Source organism: Leptopilina heterotoma, unplaced genomic scaffold (assembly GCF_015476425.1).
Source record: "Leptopilina heterotoma isolate Lh14 unplaced genomic scaffold, ASM1547642v1 Lhet_52, whole genome shotgun sequence".
Classification (NCBI taxonomy): domain Eukaryota; kingdom Metazoa; phylum Arthropoda; class Insecta; order Hymenoptera; family Figitidae; genus Leptopilina; species Leptopilina heterotoma.
In genome coordinates this window covers 479,295-494,718 of record NW_025111114.1, presented here as the reverse complement: position 1 = coordinate 494,718, position 15,424 = coordinate 479,295, and the positions used below count along the sequence as shown (strand labels likewise).

The 15,424-nt window shown below is 21.7% G+C and overlaps 3 protein-coding genes across 3 annotated transcripts; all 3 read right to left on the bottom strand.

The window, feature by feature from the left end:
* Positions 1-888: 888 nt before the first annotated feature.
* Positions 889-2,796, bottom strand: LOC122507949 (general odorant-binding protein 72). Its single transcript, XM_043620972.1, has 5 exons — positions 2,710-2,796; positions 1,886-1,952; positions 1,665-1,753; positions 1,391-1,502; positions 889-1,126 (listed from the first exon to the last, which is right to left on the bottom strand). Exons 1-5 carry the CDS (start codon positions 2,752-2,754, stop codon positions 1,038-1,040), a joined length of 402 nt encoding a protein of 133 aa, XP_043476907.1. The 5' UTR covers positions 2,755-2,796; the 3' UTR covers positions 889-1,037.
* Positions 2,797-3,999: 1,203 nt separating this feature from the next.
* Positions 4,000-5,292, bottom strand: LOC122507948. The gene is made up of 5 exons (XM_043620971.1): positions 5,194-5,292; positions 4,754-4,820; positions 4,575-4,660; positions 4,383-4,494; positions 4,000-4,250 (listed from the first exon to the last, which is right to left on the bottom strand). The coding sequence occupies exons 1-5, from the start codon at positions 5,236-5,238 to the stop codon at positions 4,156-4,158; spliced, it is 405 nt and encodes a 134-aa protein (XP_043476906.1). The 5' UTR covers positions 5,239-5,292; the 3' UTR covers positions 4,000-4,155.
* A 2,026-nt stretch (positions 5,293-7,318) lies between these two features.
* Positions 7,319-8,809, bottom strand: LOC122507947. The gene is made up of 5 exons (XM_043620970.1): positions 8,683-8,809; positions 8,242-8,308; positions 8,048-8,133; positions 7,757-7,868; positions 7,319-7,593 (listed from the first exon to the last, which is right to left on the bottom strand). Exons 1-5 carry the CDS (start codon positions 8,725-8,727, stop codon positions 7,499-7,501), a joined length of 405 nt encoding a protein of 134 aa, XP_043476905.1. The 5' UTR covers positions 8,728-8,809; the 3' UTR covers positions 7,319-7,498.
* Between the last annotated feature and the right edge of the window lie 6,615 nt (positions 8,810-15,424).

Below are 15,424 nucleotides of genomic sequence, written 5' to 3'. Positions count from 1 at the left end.
AAAATTTTCAAAAATAACCAAATTTCTAAAAAAAAAAAATGTAATGCTTTTAAAAATAATTGAATTCTTGTGATGAATATTGTTATTTATAAAAACAATTGAATTTTGTAAAGAATTTTATTAAAATGCCTCAAAATAATTGAATTTTCGGGAATAATTTTGTTATTTATCAAAATAATTGAATTCTTTCGAAGAATTATTTATCTAAATAATTGAATTCTTAGGAAGAATTTTATTAAAATCGAAAAGAATAATTGAATTATTTCAAACAAATTTAATTAAAATTGTATTTAAAATAATTGATTTTTTTCTAACAATTTTATCAAAATTTTCAAAAATAATTGAATTCCTGAGAAGAATTTTATTATTTATGAAAATAATTGAATTATTGCGAAAAATTTTATTAAAATGTTTATAAAGAATTGAATTTCTTTGAAGGATTTTTATTATTTTTGAAAATAATAATTGAATTCTTATTCAGAAATTTATTATTTATTAAAATAATTGAATTATTGCGAAAAATTTTATTAAAATGTTTATAAAGAATTAAACTTCTGTGAAAAATTTGTTTTTTTTGAAAATAATTGAATTCTTTATAAGAATTTTGTAAACATTGTTTTAAATAATTTATTTTTTTGGAACTTTAATAAATATTATGAAAAGTTTATTAGTTTAAATAATTGAATTCTTGTGGAAAACTTTATTTGTGAAAATAATTGAATTTTTCGATTAATTAATTAAAAATTGTATTAAAAATAATTGAAATTCTTCGATGACTTTTATTATTTATGAAAATAATTGAATTCTTGCTTAGAATGTTATCAAAAATTTTTTTAAAAAATTGAATTTACATAAAAAATGTTATTATTAGTGAAAGTAGTTGAGTTATTGTGAAGAAGAATCATAATTTCTTTATTTTTAAATATTATACAATATACATGTGTAGAGCAATAGGCTTATATTTTGAATTAATTTAATATTGTGTGATTTATGTTTTCTTGTTTTTAAAAATCTAAAAAATTATAACTAGTGAAGATTTATTCTTTTTTGCGCATATCTGGAATTTTTTTGAAGAAGCAGGAATCAATGCTTCTTGCAAAATCACATTCGTCGGCTATTCCTTTAGCTGAAAATTTTGTTCACAAATATTAGTTTTTAACATTTTTTTCACTATTTCAGTTTAACAATGAAATGAAATTTTTGTTGCAATATTAACAATATTTCCTGAATATTCTTAAATATTCTTAAATAATAATATTCTTCTAAAAGTAATAATAAAAACAAAAGTTTTTGAATGCTATTTTAAAAAAAGTGGTTTAGAATTATTTTAAGTAATTTAAAAACGGGTTTTAAATGATTTTAAGGAATTTAAAAATAATTCAATGCTTACCTCCAGCGACGCACTCTTCCTTTGCTTTGATTATGTCTGCAGCTTTATCAGGGAACTTTTTGTTAACCATGTCCTTAACTTTATCCATATTGTATTTGTTACCAGGTTCCAACTAAAAATAAATTTTCACTTTTTTGTTTAAACGTTTTAATACAATTTTTTATTGAATTTTTTTAAATATTCCTTTATATAAATATATGTTCTTATAATAAAAAAAAAAAATTACACAATCAGGAGTTGCCTGGAAAATAAAAAATAAATGTTCGTGACTTACAATGCCGGCTCTTTTTGCTACACATGCTGAAAGGCATTTAAACTCTGGTTTGTCGAAAGTTTTCGTTTCACGGGCCTCCTTCATCATATCTGAAAATTTTTTTTTTCTATTAATAATTATCACAAGAAAGCAAAGATTTTCAGAATTGTAATTTTTTTTAACAGTAGAGAAGTGTAATTTAACTTTTGATTGTAAAAAAATTGTAACGTGGATTTTTATACCTTTCGTTATCTTAAGTTCTTGAGCACATGCTTTGAAGTGTTCCTTACGATCAGCATCAGCACCCATCTTTTAAATATATGGTAAATAGTTAATAAATAGTAGATATTAAACAGATAGTGAATAAATTAGAAATAGTAAATAGTAAATAGTAAATAGTAAATAGTAAATAGTAAATAGTAAATAGTAAATAGTAAATAGTAAATAGTAAATAGTAAATAGTAAATAGTAAATAGTAAATAGTAAATAGTAAATAGTAAATAGTAAATAGTAAATAGTAAATAGTAAATAGTAAATAGTAAATAGTAAATAGTAAATAGTAAATAGTAAATAGTAAATAGTAAATAGTAAATAGTAAATAGTAAATAGTAAATAGTAAATAGTAAATAGTAAATAGTAAATAGTAAATAGTAAATAGTAAATAGTAAATAGTAAATAGTAAATAGTAAATAGTAAATAGTAAATAGTAAATAGTAAATAGTAAATAAATAGTTAATAGTACAAGTAGATAGTACATAAACTAAAAAAATTTTATTTCATCTTTCTAAACTTGAATTAGTAAAAATGTTTACTAATTTGAATTATTGACTGACAGTTTTACTTTTTGCTTTAGAATTAGTAACTTTTAATAATAAATTAGTTTAAATGACTATTTATTAGTAGAATTTCCCAATTCAAAAGCAAAAAGTCAAGTAACTACTTCAAATTAATAAATATTTTTTCAAATTAAAATTTAGAGAGATTATTTTATTATCTAAAGTTTTTAACAGTATAAATTTTTTTTTATCAATTGACCGATTAATTGAATAATTAAAAAAAAACTCACCAGCTGATGGAGCATAATTCCAACGAAAAATAATACAAACTTCATGATTTTTAAAATTTTTTTTATGAGCACACACTGTTTGATGGGACAAGCACTTGTGAAAAGAAGAGAATTTTGCAGGATTTATATATCAGTGGTGGACAATATCTTAATTAAATTGGAAGGTCAAAATCTAAAGAACAGGAAATGTATCATATAATTTTCTTTAGTAATTGTTATTTTAATATATTTTTTTTTCCTGCAAGATCATAAAATTCAATTACAGTAAATTCTCTCTTTTTGCAATAAAATTACGGAAGATGATGTTTAAATATAGTTTACACATATATGCTACTCCTAGAATTTAAATATTTCATACAATCGTAAAATGACAAATTATATATGACAATTACTATAATTGTTATTTTTTTTATTTATACTATTTTTTGATTTTTTTTTTTTTTTTTTGCTTATTTACAGAGTAGAAAAGTAAAAAACTTCGTCGAGGAAACTACCTTCGAGTTAGCTTAACAAGTTTTATTTTTTTTCGAATAGTAAATTAACGAAATATATTTGAAGTTTAAAATGTTTAAATAATCCAATAGATTCAAGTTTTTTCAATGTAATTTTTATCCAAAGAATTATTTTCTGTCATAATGCTTTTTAAATAGGTGAAAAAATATCAAAAAAACGTGTTTTCTATAGTTGTACTTGAAATTTTTATTTTTTTTCGATTTTGGTGACAGACAAAAAAATATCCTAATTTTCAAAATTAACAAACTTTTTTAAAAATTGATCAGATCTGATTAAAATTTGTTACTGGGAAGTTTCTGGGGTCGCTGATTACGAATATGAAGTCAGATTCCAAAAATTAAAAATGGCGAATACAAAATGGCGAAATTTCTGTAAGTTTTCAGATTGAATTTACAAACAAAAAATAGTCGGCGATTTTTTAGAATAAAATCGTTAAAAAGGGTATTTATTGTTAATATTATTGTTTACAATAATATTAATTAAAACAATAATTTTAATTTACAAAAAAATAATAGGCGATTTCTCAGAATAAAATCGTTAAAAAGGGTATTTTATTGTTAATATTATTATTATTATTATTATTATTTTTCCTTTAACTATTATATTCTTAATATTAATATTGAAAGTTACGGAATTTTGAATGAAGCATATTTTTTAATCAATCAGATAGTTTACATAATTTCTGTTTAGGATCCTTTTTATTTTTTTCTATTTATTTCTAATATTGTATTATTTAAATAAAAAGCAGGTGTTTATTGTTTAGAGAAGGAAATAAATTTATTGAAATGAAAATTTACAATTTTTTAATTGTATATACAATTTACAAAATTTTCTTTATTTCTTTGTGCGTTGTGTATATTCCTTTCTCAACTAATGTTAAAAATTTGATTTCCTCTATACAATTAGAAGAATAAAGGGTTAATTTCATTCGTTTTATGGTTTCAACATTTTACGAATATCTGGAACCTTGCTGATGAAACAAGTTACTACATTATTGAAGAAGTCACATTCATCGGCAGTATCTTTATCTGTAAATTAAAAATTTGTTTTCAAATTAGAAAAAGTTTCTATAAAATATATATTTTTTTTAATTTATAATTTTCATAAGATTGTATTATTTATTATATTTATTTAGATTGTTTTATTAGGTTTATTCTCACATTGAGCACCACAATCAACTCCTGCTTGAACAACTTGATCAATATTTGGTCCAACATGTTCTGATGCTTTTGTTTTTAATACAGCTGTATTTATAGTATTACCAGGTTCGAGCTGTCAACATTATAAAATAAAATTGAATTTCTCTTCTTTTTGTGATAAAAAAAAAAAAATTGTTAATAATTAATACTTACGATACCGTCTTTCTTGAAAACGCATGCATAAAAACAACGGAATTCTGGTTTTCCCATATTCGCTTTTAGACCATTTTTCAGCATATCTGGATTGCATTAGAATAATTTGAAAATAGTGCTTGCAAAAGTGGGTAATTTTATTTCAAAAAAAAAAGAAAGAAAAAACTTTTTATTCGTACCTGTAGGTATTCCAAGTTCATTGGCACATGCTAACATTATTTGTTTGTCACCATACGCAGTGTTGATCTAAATCAGAAACACGGTGGTTTTTTCTTTTACTTTTTTTTGATATTGTTAACGAACTGTTGGATTTATTGGAGAATTTATTTATTTATTGGAAAATTTATTTACTAGAGAATATATTTAGTGGAAAATTTATTTACCAGCGAATATATTTAGTGGAAAATTTATTTATTTAGACAGTTTACTTATTGGAATGTTTATTTACTAAAGAATATATTTAGTGGAAAATTTATTTGACAATTTATTTATTAGACAATATATTTATTAGAAAATTCATTTAGGACGGAATTAGTAAGCTCAAAAATTTATTTATCAGAAAATTTATTTACTGCAATTATTTATTGCTGGTTGTATTTTCTTTTAAGAAAATGCTTACCATTTGAAAAAGCACAACTCCTGCGAAATATAGTAAATACTTCATGATTATTTTAGAGTTAATTTTCTTTATTCCAGTGAGTGTTGTGTACTGTACGGTTAGATCAACTTTGTGAAAACGAAATCGAAACTGCAGTATTTATGTGTTTGCGAAATTGTTAAATTTTTTTTTTTTTTTTTTGGTAATGACAATTTTAATTAGTAGCAAGAAAAAATAGAAGAAAAGAGTTTGTAGGATTTTTATAGCAGGAAGTAAATTTGTCGCATGCGGTAATGATGTTTTATAATATTAGTCACTTGTTTATGGTTTACGACTTTTAGGTTCAGCCAAAAAAAAAAGTCGTCACGTAATGCGTGTATTTAATTTTATAAAAAAAAAGGAAATAGAATTTTTATATTTCACTCAAAAATAATTATTATTCTCGTATTCTTCTTTATGCAATTTTATTTTTTTCTTTTCAATTTTATTTCTTGCAGTTGTAAATCAAAATTCTGACCAGTGTAACATTAGCGAGACATTGTATATTATACTATTATTATGTTATAATTTTTATTTTATAATTAATTAAAAATTGTAATGACAAATAGAAATCATCAAAATTTTTTTCACTTCTTTTCATTAAAAGACTAAAATTTTGTTAAATATTATGTTTTGTCAAATTGAAATTATGCAGATTTTTGTTCTTTACTTCTAAACAAATTTAGAAAATTGTTAAACAACTGTGATTAAGAAATAGAAAATTTATTTATTTTGCATTATTTTTCTTTATGAATCACAAATTTTTTAAACAAAATTATTATTTTGTTTTAGAAAAAGAAAAAAAATATTTGCACAATTCTTATTTTTAATCTTATTTTTGGAACAGGATTTTCCACAAGAATTAAGACATTCATGTTTTCTAATAATTAAAGATGACCTAGAGATAAAATCATTATTTTATTTTATAAGAATATTGTTACTGTAATTTCATCAAAATTATTTTCATAATTTTAATTCAATTATTATTTTCTAGAATTTTAAATTATTTTTTATGAAAATAATAATTGAATTCCTTAAAAAAAATTTATTATTTATGGAAATTATTTATAAATTTCTCTGAAAGATTTTGATATTTTTGAAAATAATTGAATTCTTGGAAACAATTTTATTAGAGAATTTTTTAAAATAATTTAATTTCCAAGAAAAATGTATTACTTTTAAAAGTAATTGAATTCTTCTGATGAATATTGTTATTTATTAAAATAATTGAATTTTGAAAAAAATTTTATTAAAATACCTCAAAATAATTGAATTTTCGGAAATAATTTTGTTATTTATCTTTAATAATTGAATTTATTCGATGAATTATTTATGTAAATAATTGAATTCTTAGGAAGAATTTTATTAAAATCTAAAAGAATCAATGAATTATTTCAAAAAAGTTTAATTAATATTGTATTTGAAATAATTGATTTACTTCAGAACAATTTTATTAAAATATTTGAAAATAATTGAATTTCTGTGAAATTTTAATTATTTATGAAAATAATTAAATGTTTGCATACAATTTTATTAAAATTTTTTAAAAATAATTTAATTCTTTTTGGGAAATTTTATTAAAATAGTAGATATTGAAAATCTATGAAATTAGAAAAATTTTTGAAAATAATTGAAATTTAGGACAAAGATTTTTTTTACATTTAGGAAAATAATTGAACTTTGGAGAAGAATTTTGTTATTTATAAAGATAATTGGGGATTTTTACGAGAATTTTTTTCAAATTTTGAACATAGTTGAATTTTAAAAAAAGAATTTTATTTATTTATTTTTTTTTAAATAATTGAATTTTTGCAATTATTTGTAATTTCTCCAGAATTGTATTTTTTTTAGTGTTTTTAACAAAAATTTTAATTAGAAAATTTTTTAATTCTATTTATTTTTGAAATTGTTAATTTTATTTAAAGAAGGCAGCAAAAAGGTAGCCGCGCGCTGAAGCGCGCGAATTGTTGCTTGTATTAAGAATATTAATTAAATTCAAATATAAATTTACAATTTTTGTTCACTCTTTTTCTTCACAACATAATATTTTTATTGTAGTGCTATTTTTAAATAAAAATACTCTTTGCTATAGATTGAATATATTTATTGATATTAAAATTTACAATAAGTTATTTAAAACGTACAATTATTTTTTTCTAATTTACAATTAATTGGCTATTTTAAAAAAAAAATTTCTTCATGCAGTGGTATCCTCTTTTCTCTCGTTAATATTTAATTTGTTCTCTTCTATTTTAAAATATTTTAGGTCTCAATTCGTTCATTCATTTTATGGTGTGAAATGTTTTCCAATATCAGGAATCTTGGCGAATATACATTTATTTATGGCATTAACGAAGTCACATTCATCGGCAATTCCTTTAGCTGTAAATTAAAATTAAATTCACAAATTAGAAACATAATTTTAAAAAAAATTTTATTATTTAAAAAAGATTTAAATTTAAAAAAAAAATCAAAATGAGAAAAATAATTTATAGATTTCACAGATTTCAGAAAATTTTATCGCTATAGATTTTGTTTATCTTACATTGTTCAGCACATTCAGCTCCTGCAGCAAAAACTGCATCGGCTTTGCCTCCAAAATGTTCTGCTGTATGCGCCTTCATTACTGCCGCGTTTATTTTATTACCAGGTTCGAGCTGTCAACATTAAAAAAATTTTTTTAGTATTAATTAAAAATTAATTTTCACTGCTTTTATTAATTTTTACTAATTTTAATAATTGTTTTTACTTTTGCTAATTTTTACTAATTTTAATAATTGTTTTTGCTTTTGCTAATTTTTACTAATTTTACTAATAAGTAAACGTAACTACTTACTGTACCATCCTTCTTCATGACACACGCAACGAAACAGCGGAATTCTGGTTTTCCCATATTCGCCTGAGGGCCTTCTTTGAGCGTAGCTACAACAATGTTTAAAAATAATTTGTAAAAATTGACAAATTTTGAAAATAGTACAATGAAAATTAGATAATTAATAATTTTTTTTAGTTTAAAATCATTTTTCATACCTTCTGGTATTCCAAGTTCTTTAGCACATGCTAAAGCGAATTCTTTACTACCGTATGCGGTGCTTATCTAAATAAAAAAAATGAATTTTTTTTAATATTAATAACAATGTTGTATTTAAAAGAGAATTTATTTGTTGGAGAATTTATTCATTGGACAATTTATTCATTAGACAATTAATTTATTAGTGAATTTATTCATTGGAGAATTTATTCATTAGACACTTTATTTATTAGAGAATTTATTCATTAGACAACTTATTTATTAGAGAGAATTTATTCATTGGAGAATTTATTAATTAGAGAATTTAATAGAAAATATATTTATTACGGGAATTATTCATTCAAAAATTTATTTATCAAAAAAATGTATTTATTAGAAAATTTATTTATTAGAAAACTTATTTATTTATTGTCGTGTTACGTTTTTAAAAGAATGCTTACCATTTGAAAAAGCACAACTCCCGAGAAAAATAGTACATACTTCATGATTATTTTAGAGTAGATTTTTGATTGCAGTGAGTATTGTTTACTGTATACGGTCAGATCAACTTTGGCGAAAGGAAATGGAAACTCCAGTATTTATAAGTTTTGCGAAATTGCAATTATTATTTTTTTTTTGCAACGATGACTATTAGAATTTGTAACAAAAAATTAAAATATAAAAAGAGACTGTAGATTTTTTTATAGCAGGAAGTAAATTAGCCGTAACTACTAATGATTTTGTTTAGATATTTGGTCCCTTGTTTTTCGTTTACGACTTTCAAGTTCATATTTAAAAAAAATAGTTACGTAAAATGTATATTAAGTTGTAAAAAAAAATGAAAATAACAATTTCATTTTATTGTCTTCTGCAACATTCTTATCCAAGGATCAACATCTATAGAATAGGATTAGCGTTCTTTTTTCCGAGAGAAAAAAATCTTTAATGATCCTGTTAAAGAAAGAAGACCCTTGTTATTCACGATATTGATAATGGTGTTTGATATAGAAAGAAGAAGTAACGAAAAAGAGAGGAAGAGTTGAATGAGAGGGTTAATTTGAACGCAACTTGCCGCGCGCATTCGTTATGAGCCGATAGCAATTGTTTGCCCTATCTGCTATTTCCACTGCGACATCGTCTCACGTATTAGTGGCACATACACTTCAATTCCACCTAAAATGCTAAAATTCATGTGTATGAATGAGGTCTTATGTAAGCACACATTCTATATAAGTATAGACACACTCACACTCTGATTACAAATTCCTAATTCCAATAATCATTTACCCCTTTATTTCTCTTCAGTTTTTTCTTATATAATACAACAGAAAATTTATTTAATTTTTTATTCCAAATTTTTAAACAATTTATTTATTAATACTGCAGGCCATTTAAAACAAAATAACAGGTTTCGCATACTCATCTACTAAAACCTACTATTTACTACTTTTTTACGTTATCCCGTGTAGAAAAATTTCTTGGCGCTAGCTAGCAGTACTAGATACATGGTAAATTTACATGCAGTCTAGCGCTGCTAGCTAGCGCCAAGAAATTTTTCTACACGGGATGCTACTATTTGGATACTTTTTAAATTTCAGCCACTAAAAGCTACTATTTCTAATTTTTTTAGAATTTACTTTAAAATCGCTAACACTAGAAATCAAAAAACTATTCTCAAAAATTATAATCAAATTCTTCAAAACGATTCAATTGTTTTCGAAAAATATTCGAATTTCAATTACATATTATTAATATGTATATTATTTTCATAAAATTTTCGCAAAAGAATTCAATTATTTAATAAAAATTTGATAAAATTTTTCCAAAATTCAATTCTTTAGAAAAAATTGATAAAATTTTTCCAAAATTTAATTATTTTCATAAATAATAAAATTTCCACAGGAATACAATTAATTTAGAATAGGATCTTTAAAAAAATCATTTATTTAACAAAACTTTAATATAATTCTTCACAATTATTCAAATACATTCACTAATTATAATTATATTTTTCATAGAATTTCAATTTTTTAAAAAAATGTTTGATAAAATTCTAAGCAAGAATTCAATTATTTAAAATAAAATTATCATAATATATATATTATATTTCCAAGAAATAAATTATTTAATACATAATATTTATAAAATTCTTATGAGGAATTGAATTATTTTCAAAAATAACAAAATTTTCCACAGAAATTCAATTCTTATTAACATTTTAATAAAATTTTTCGCAATAATTCAATTATTTCGGTAAATAATATAATTCCAGGAATTCAATTATTTTCAAATATTTTAATACAATTGTTGGAAAGAAATCAATTATTTAAAAAAAAATACAATTTTATTTAAATTTGTTTGAAATAATTCAATTATTCTTTTAGATTTTAATAAAATTCTTACCAAGAATTCAATTATTTACATATATAATTTTTCGAATGAATTCAATTATGTCGACAAATAACAAATATATTCCCGAAAATTCAATTATTTTGAGGCATTTTAATAAAATTCTTATCAACTATTCAATTATTTTTATAAATAATAAAATTCATCGCTGGATTTCAATTATTTTTAATACAATTATTTTATAGAAATTACTCAAAAAAATTAATTATTCAAAAAAAGATTTTTTTTTAAATTCCTTGAAAGAAATTAAATTATTTATAAAAATATTAGAATTCTTCACAAAAATTAAATTATTTTCAAATATTTTAATAAAGTTGATCAAAAGAAATCAATTATTTTAAATACAATTTTGATTAAACTTCTTTGAAATAATTCAATTATTCTTTTAGATTTTAATTAAATTCTTCTCAAGAATTCAATTATTTACATATAAATAATTCTTTGAAAGAATTCAATTATGTCAATAAATAACAAAATTATTCCCGAAAATTCAATTATTTTGAAGCATTTTAATAAAATTCTATGAAAAATTCAATTATTTTCATATATAACAATATTCATCACCAGAATTCAATTATTTTTTTGAAAATTTTAATAAAATTCTTTGCAACTATTCAATTATTTTTAAAAATAATAAGATTCTTCTCTGGAATTCAATTATTTTTGAAAATTTTAATAAAATTCTCTGCAAAATTCAATTATTTTCATAAATAACAATAATCATCCCAAGAATCCAATTAGTTTTAGAAGTAATCAATTTTTTCTTGGAAATTCAATTATTTTCAAAAATTCTAATAAAATAGTTGGCAAAAATTCAATTATTACATAAATAATAAAATGCTTTTTAGGAATTCAATTATTTTCAAAAAAAAATTTAATAAAATGCCACATAGACATTCAATTATTCTCTAAAATTTTAATAGAATTTTTTCTATAATTTAACTATTTTTAAAAACTTTTCTCAATTCAATGATTTACAATATCTACTATTTTCATAAAATTTCCAAACAGAATTCGATTATTTAAAAAAAAATTTTGTAAAAATCTTCGTAAAAATACAATTCTTTTCATGAATAATAAAAATTTCTCAGGAATTCAATTATTAAAATTAGAATTTGCATAAAATTATTCGAAAGAAATGAATTATTTAAAAATTTTTATAAAATTCTTCGTAAGATTTAAATTATTTTGTAAAAATATATTTAAAATTCTTTCAGGAATAACAAAATTTGTTGCAGGAATTCAATTTATTAGCGTGATAAGAAAGGAGTAAATATTTTTGATGAAAATTAGGAAAAAGTCTGGAAAAGAAAATTTAGAATGGAATTTTTGTCAGTTTTGTGAAGTGTCTAAAATGAGTTTTTTTCGTCTTTTTTTCGATAGCTACTTTTTTAGTGCTTTTTTTAGTTTGAAAGCCACTTTTTTTTTACTTTTTGAAAATTAATTATCGAATGCGAAGTCTGGAAGAAGAAAATATAATTTACTCCCTATTAACATTGTCAATGATCAAACTAAAGGTTAATAAAAAATACTTTTTGTTTCTTTTCATTTAACTATAAAGAATAATTACGAACAATTAAATCATCATAATGAAAGAAAGTTTAAATTGAAAATTCCTCTTTTTTTTGACCCTTATCGTGGATTATTTATCAGCGCTTTGTAATTAAAGAAAATCATTTAGTTTCGATTAAATCTTGAAACTCGTTTTCCTTCCTTGAGAGACCGCTTGAAGTAACTAATCAAAAGTCGTAACACGAACGAGAAGAGGTCGTAAAAAAAATATCTGAATCTCGAACCTCCTTCCGCGAGAGGAGGCCTTCTCTTTGTGCAAACAATCTTGAGCGATAATCAAGACTTGTGTCTCCCGTGGTATAAATATATGTATATATATATATGTTGTCTTTGTGTATGTATATAAGCTCACAAAGTAAAACAGTGATCCCATTTTTATATTGTGAGTCCCTGTAAATCATTTTGGGCCCTGTGCAAACGTTTCCAGGGACATGAGTCGAGATTCGGTTCGTCAACAGTTGGCGTAGACTCTTCATTTTTTTTTTTTACTTTTTTTCATTTTGCCTTTGCACTTCTTTCTCGATGTCCATTTGATAACGAGCTCTTCTGCTTCACTTTCATGTAGACCCTCTCCTCTCGTACTATATTTTATGATGAGAATTTTCTTTGAGTCGCACGTCCACACCTAATTCTCAGAATCCTGATAAAATAAACCATCTTCTTTGTACATCTCAACGCTTGAGAAACTTAAATGAAGAGAATGTCATTTCTTGACAATTAGAAATTCATTATTATTCCATTACAAAAGGAGCGGGAGTTTAAAAAAATAATTCGAAAAAAAAATGAATAAAATCTAAAATATTTTTGATTGTTTGTTATTTTCTGGAAAAGTGTGTCATTTTTTATGACATTCATATATTGGAGGATGTTCGTATTTTAAATAATTTCTTTGACTTATTGTTAGTTGTACTTATTCACGCACCAGAAGTACTCATTCATGTGTGTGTGTGTGTGTAAAGTGTATTTACGAGCGGTTTACAATTATAATTAGAAGCCACCACAAACAATGAGAAGTATAACTTTTATTTCTGTTATCCACAATTCTGATCTTATTCCTCTTGTGCCTTGTATTCTTGTCGACATTACCTGATTTGTCTGAGCGAGGAATAGTTCTAGTTCGGATTCTTAATCTTTACCAATATTTGTCTGTATTTTTATATTGTCTGTATTTTTATATTGTCTTTTTTTATTTATTGTATTATATAATATCATCCAGTGGTGTTAAAAATAATTTAATAGTATCAAATTTCAACGAATTGATTTCAAAATTGTGGATTCAATCGAGATCACAGTAAAACGTGAGGTGTTAAAATAACACCAGAATGGATTAAAATGTTCTGCAACAGTTTAATCCCTCTAGGATTAAATTAACACCAGAAAGGATTAAAATAAGCTATTTTGGTGTTATTTTTAACTATGAATGAAATTTTACTTTAAATAAAACACCAAAGTCAAGGATTTGTAGATATTCAACTAATTTAGCTTCTCCAAGAAGAATAGTAGGTTAGTAAGTTAGTTATTAACTTAGTTACTTACTTACTAACTGACTTAGTAACATAGTTACTAAATTCAATTGTGTTCAAAAATTTTAAAAAATTCTCGTCAAAATTTCAATTCTCTTTATAAATAATAAAATTCTTCTCTGATATTCAATTATTTTACAAAATTTAAATCAAATTCTTGTCAAAATTTCAATTATTTTCAAAAGTTTTCTAAAATTCAATGATTTTCAATATCTACTATTTCAATAAAATTTTACAAAAGAATTCCATTGTTAAAAAAAAATTTGAATAAAATTCTACGCAAACATTCAATTATTTTTATAAATAATAAAAATTTTTACAGGAATTCAATTATTTTAATAAATAATAACTATTTTCCAGGGATTTAATTATTTTAATAAATAATAACATTTTTGCAGGGATTCAATTATTTTTATAAATAATAAAATTCTTTTAGGAATTCAATTATTTTCATAAACAATAAAATTCTTTGCAAAATTTCAATTATTTTTAATGCAATTTTAATCGAATTTCTCGAAAAATGTAATTATTTATTATTCATAAACATTTTATTAAAATTCGTCCAAAGAATTTAATGATTTCAAAAATTGGTTGATAATATTTTTTATGAGAATTTAATTTCAAGAAACATGAAATTAATAAATTATTTATTTTTGTATTTAAATAATTGAATTCTCGTAGAATTTACTAATAAAAATGGTTTTAAAAATGAATTTCAGTTAAAATTTTCGATTATAATTAAATATTAAAAAGCATTATAACGTGGATTTTTAGAAATAATTCAATTTTAAAAAATGTTTCAAACTAAAATCCTTAAAATTCTTAATTTTTTATATTTTTGACAAAAAATTTTGTAGAATTAATTCTTTTTAAAAGTTTAATAGGATTTTTATTGAAATTATTTCAAGTTTTTATATTTCAATATATATTTATTTGCAGAATTTCCGAATATCGACATAATTGAATTCTTTCGAAGAATTATTTATGTAATTATACATTTTTAGAGCAATTTCTTGAAAATTATTTTAAAAATAATTGAAATTCTGCGATGAATTTTATTATTAAGAAAATAATTGAATTCCTAAAAAGAATTCTACTGTTTTTCAAAATAATTGAATTTTTGTAATAAATTTTTATATTTATGAAAATAATTGAATTGTTGCGAAGAAATGTATAAAAAATTTGTAAATAATTGATTTTCTGTGAAAATGATCATTATTTATAAAAATAATTAAATTTTTTTGGTACAATTTTATCAAAATTATTTTTAAATAATTGAATTTTTTCGACAAATTTTTATAAAATTTTTAGTTTTTTTTTAAAAAATTGCATTTTTGAGGAATTCGATTAAAATTGTATAAAAAAATAATTGAAATTCTGCGATGAGTTGCATTATTTTAGAAAATAATTGAATTCCTAAAAAGAATTTTATTATTTACGAAAATAATTAAATACCTGTAGAAAATATTATTATTTATATGGAAATTCTTAATTTTTCATATTTTTGACAAACAATTCTGTAGAATTTGATTCTTTTTAAAAGTTTAATAGGATTTTTATTGAAATTATTTCAAGTTTTTGATTTTTCAATATATATTTAATTGCAGAATTTCCGAATAATTGAAATTTTGTAAAATTGAATTGTAAACGAATGAATTGGAAAATTTTCAAAGAACTTTTTTAGAAATTTTTAAAAATA

Bases quoted from the DNA above. Each gene is read 5' to 3' on its own strand.
- LOC122507949 (XM_043620972.1), bottom strand. From the start codon at position 2,754: ATGAAGTTTGTATTATTTTTCGTTGGAATTATGCTCCATCAGCTG. The intron at 1,754-1,885 runs GTATAAAAATCC...AAAAATTTTCAG, and splicing joins AGAACTTAAGATAACGAAAG to ATATGATGAAGGAGGCCCGT. The intron at 1,503-1,664 runs GTAAGTCACGAA...ATTTATTTTTAG, and splicing joins TAGCAAAAAGAGCCGGCATT to TTGGAACCTGGTAACAAATA.
- LOC122507948 (XM_043620971.1), bottom strand. From the start codon at position 5,238: ATGAAGTATTTACTATATTTCGCAGGAGTTGTGCTTTTTCAAATG. The intron at 4,821-5,193 runs GTAAGCATTTTC...TTTCTGATTTAG, and splicing joins GAGTTGTGCTTTTTCAAATG to ATCAACACTGCGTATGGTGA. The intron at 4,661-4,753 runs GTACGAATAAAA...AATGCAATCCAG, and splicing joins TGAACTTGGAATACCTACAG to ATATGCTGAAAAATGGTCTA.
- LOC122507947 (XM_043620970.1), bottom strand. From the start codon at position 8,727: ATGAAGTATGTACTATTTTTCTCGGGAGTTGTGCTTTTTCAAATG. The intron at 8,134-8,241 runs GTATGAAAAATG...ACATTGTTGTAG, and splicing joins AGAACTTGGAATACCAGAAG to CTACGCTCAAAGAAGGCCCT. The intron at 7,594-7,756 runs GTAAGATAAACA...TTTAATTTACAG, and splicing joins AGCTGAATGTGCTGAACAAT to CTAAAGGAATTGCCGATGAA.